At 38.1% G+C, this 4,233-nt stretch overlaps 1 protein-coding gene across 1 annotated transcript; it reads right to left on the reverse strand.

Annotated features, from left to right (window-relative positions):
- Window positions 1-3,066: 3,066 nt before the first annotated feature.
- Window positions 3,067-3,992, reverse strand: LOC113315950 (putative F-box protein At3g10430). Its single transcript, XM_026564189.1, has 2 exons — window positions 3,922-3,992; window positions 3,067-3,787 (listed from the first exon to the last, which is right to left on the reverse strand). Exons 1-2 carry the CDS (start codon window positions 3,990-3,992, stop codon window positions 3,067-3,069), a joined length of 792 nt encoding a protein of 263 aa, XP_026419974.1.
- Window positions 3,993-4,233: the final 241 nt, after the last annotated feature.

The following is a 4,233-nucleotide window of genomic DNA, read 5'->3' on the forward strand; positions in this document are numbered from 1 at the left end:
CATTCTTTTCTTCACCCTGTTTTAGTGTCAATTATCCAACAATTTGATCCGAGTTCCATCTTCACGTTGTTTTGACTACAAAACTATGGCTTCAAGGAACACTTTAAAATTTCTCTACCGTAAGTGAAATCATACCCCATACCATATTCCCATGCAGGTAATTCATAATCCAGATGAATGGTGCCATGTTCAAAATCATGCAAGTGTTGCAAGTTTCTTCTGAAACAGTACTCGCAAACATAAATTTCCCCCCTCTCTAATTGGAACAGTTGGCAATATAACGTTAGCTTCGACGAGGTATAAAGATACAATCTGTAGAGCACATATAAGTATGCCTTTCAGACGCCTTGCGGTTGTTCAAACTAAAGTATTTAGCTAGTTCTTCTACAAGCACCACCGAGTCAGGGCCAACTGGTTCAACCAGTGGGTTAACAAGTGGTTTATTGAGTCAATTATATAAAGCGCTATATTAGGCCACTAAATAATATGGTAAATAAATATGGCAATAATTACATCTTTTACATTCAATTTATTTTAATCGTTTCGTCCTATTTTTCTTGATCAAGTTAGGGTTTGAAGAGACACAAGACGTCAAGGTCGATTTATAACTTTAATGGAGGAGACGGCGCTGTTGCCTACGGGTGATGTGATGGACATCAAGCGCAAGGTTTTGGTGAATCCGAATTTGGCTGACAAGGAGGACAAGGCTGATGGGACAGAAGAACATCTTGACAAAGAATGCCCTAGGCCTTATATGACTCGTAAAATTCTGTATAATCAACGCCTTTGGATAGAATGGCTCTGCAACCATTTGATCTTCCTGACCTAATAGCAAGGCGTAATAAGACCGGAAAAAGGACCTTTATTCATGTCTCCAGCATCTATGAGAAAAACGGAGTGTCAGGATTCGGATACATTATCCGTGACAGTCATGGTACGCCGCTTGTTGTATATTCTGAATATTTTGATACTAAAGATATTGAGCCAGTTTCAGAATTTTATCTGGAGATGATGGCTGCGGACAAAAGTTTAGAACATGCCGAAGAACTCGGCATCAAGATTGTTTCGATGGTTAGTACATCATGTGAAGTAGCCATTGCGGTTCATGATTGTTACATGGGAGAATTATGTGGAACGCGTATTAATGACAAGGAGGAGGCTAAGGTCACTAATCTTTCTGGTGATATCATAGACAAGCTCGAGAGACGAAGAAATCATGATACTAATGAGTTTTATTTTCATATTCATCAACAAACACGTGAAAGATCACTTAATTCTGCAGTATGTCTGGTAGAGGTAGGACTTGAAGAAGCCAGTGGGGGGAGGGTGTCAAAATTTGAACTTTTATTTGATAAGGGTCAGAAGATGATGCCGCTAGCCAAAGACAAACTTGTTAAGTTGCTGAATCTTCTCCACAAAGAAGCGAGTTCTCGAAGCTTATTTCATCCGTGAATGTGTTTAACTCTCCGGTATCAAGATCGTCCAAGAAAGGTAGTCATGTGGTTCGTTTTGACCATGGTCTCCGACCTCTTAAGAACTTGCCGGTTGCTTTGTAAGTATCTATTTTCACCTTCAACAAACACTGTCTGTGGTTCGCTTGCTCGTACTTGCTAAAAGAAACCTTGCTTCTTCTTTTTTTCCTGTTCATCTTCTTCTTTTTTTCTGTTCATCTTCTACAACACTCTGTGAAACAGATTTTTTTTTTCTTTTATTTAGAAGTAGAAATTGAAGGTGGAGTTGCCTACCTAGTCTTCAGACTTTCAAAAGCTTCACATCATATATATTTGTTCAAATCCACAATGATATTAACTTCACGAGCACAATAGCAAGTATATAAACGACACTCAGATTTTCGAACACAAAAGACATAACTAGAAAATGTACAATGAACAATATAACATCCTCAGCATTCCATAAAAAAAATGAAAATAAAATCTCATTCAGCAATGTGGACCCAGACATCTAAGCCTCTGAAATCTTCACCACCTACTCCTCCATTTTAACAATCAGCTGTAAACTACTTTGGAAAACAGATTATTGGATGGCGTTTGAGTTCCATGATTCCGAATTCTATCCCTTAGTGAACTCCACCTTTGGGTATCTGACACTGCCAAGCTTGATCCTGCTCCATATAGAGGAGACTCAGTTCCTTCTACCACCAGAGATGCCGTTGTACGACTTTTGCTAGGCTGGTAGTATTTTTACAACTGCATCTTTAAATGTGGAAAGGAAGCAAAGGTTAAACTCCAAATCAAGCTAACGTTAACTGATTCGTCAGTGCACCATTCTCATAGAAAAATAGACTACTAATTCTTTAATCTAAAACGATATGGTTTTAGAATTCACAATCGGTGTTGCAAGTTTATTCTGAAACAGTATTCTCCAACATAAATATCCTCCCGAACTGGAACATTCGGCAATATAATGTCAACTTAGACGAGGTATTGAGATACAAACAGGAGCACCTACAAGTATATATGGCTTTCAAATGCCTTGTAATGGCTCCAAGACTCCAACAAAAGCAAGTTAGCTAGGTCGTTTGCAGTAGTAGTTACTTGACTATATTGTTCTACTGAAATTTATTGATGACTGAAGACAAAATTCAGATAAGTTTCCAATCCAAACTACTGTTTTTCTGTAGAGTTATACTGATACAGACATAACATGCGTTATAGAAGTCTCAAGCACTAGACGTTAAGGTAAGATGAAAACAAATTCTCTCATATCACAGGGAAAGCTCTCACTTTCCCCAATTGTGCATTCATATGCTTATTCGACTCCCATGTATAATAAACAGAATAAGGTTATTATTAACTAACAAAACGCGGAGTTAACAACACAATATAGCCTGAAATAAGAAAGTAAAAACACTCCCATGAATATATTACTCATTACGACAATGTCAACAACATTTAGGTTCAAACATGGGTTCGTAGTTGTCCAATTTCAAAATGAATCTCATAAGTCTATATAACATTATGATTATTATTTCAGAAAAACGAAGATTACCAGTTTATAAGTATGTATGTGGGATTCTGATCCTCCTGAAGCTGCTTCAAAGGCTAGTCAAAGCTTTTCCGTCACTTCCATTTCAACTGACTTCATTACCTTTGTTTCTTCTTCTCCCAATTCTTTCAATGAAACTAAGGTGTTCATGTGAGGGACGACTTGACGAAACCTTTCGCTAAATTCCACAAGCCTTTTCGAGGTGGAAGTTTTTGGGTCGTAAATGTTGAGATGGTTATCAATGTAAGTTAAAACACCGCCACTCTTTGTAACGGCTACTCCAAATTCTCCAAATTCGTCAGCGTCAACCTTGAACTCTTTACTCCAAACCAATGACTGATGTTTTTGCCGCATTTTCATGTCAGGATTGTCATTCTTCTTTCCTAATACCCATATGTCATAAAATGGCGCTTCTTCTTCGATATTCTGATAAACAGCAAGAAACAAAAACCCATCCAAAAGCCCTATTCTATCGTATTTCCAATAATAATCTTCATCGTCTCGTGGCAAAGGAGGCAGTGAAAGCGGTTCACATAACTTTTCTTCAGCCAAATCGAAAGAAATGATCGTATCAGAATCAGTGTCCAGCCAATAAAGAGCTCCATTGAGGTAGATACCTTGTTTCCAAGTAGGTATGCTGAATTCAGGTTTGAACTTTCCAAGGTTTCTCCATCCATTGCCACTGCTTAGAGTGTATATGTGGACTTCTACAAACTGGGTCCTCAACTGATACGAGATTACCACTTTGTACTCATTGGTTGTAGAAACATAACCAAATCCGCTGGTCCAATAAAAACACACACCATCAACGTCATCACAATCTCTCTTAATTTGAGGAAGAACAACATATTCTTTTGTAATGGGATTACAAATATAAGTTTTTGCTTCAATATACGGTAACTGAGAAAGACATACCAATCTAGGGATGGGACTTGGGTTGGGTTAACCCACCCAATCCATGCCCAACCCGAATGTTGGGAGGACATGGGCAACGTACATCAAAACTTGGGATTTTTGATAAAGTATCCCTGTTTTTAACATTACACTAAAAAAATGCCCCCATTTTTTAGAAATTTGTTAAAGTACCCTTGTATTGACCGTTTTATTCAAAAAACGGTGAACGGCAGTTAGCAGCCGTTAATGCTTAGGTGGCAGCGTCAAAAAGTCTAAAAACCCTTCAGTTAGCAGCCGTTAATGCTTAGGTGGCAGCGTCAAAAAGTCTAAAAA

Source organism: Papaver somniferum, chromosome 10, assembly GCF_003573695.1.
Source record: "Papaver somniferum cultivar HN1 chromosome 10, ASM357369v1, whole genome shotgun sequence".
Taxonomy (NCBI): domain Eukaryota; kingdom Viridiplantae; phylum Streptophyta; class Magnoliopsida; order Ranunculales; family Papaveraceae; genus Papaver; species Papaver somniferum.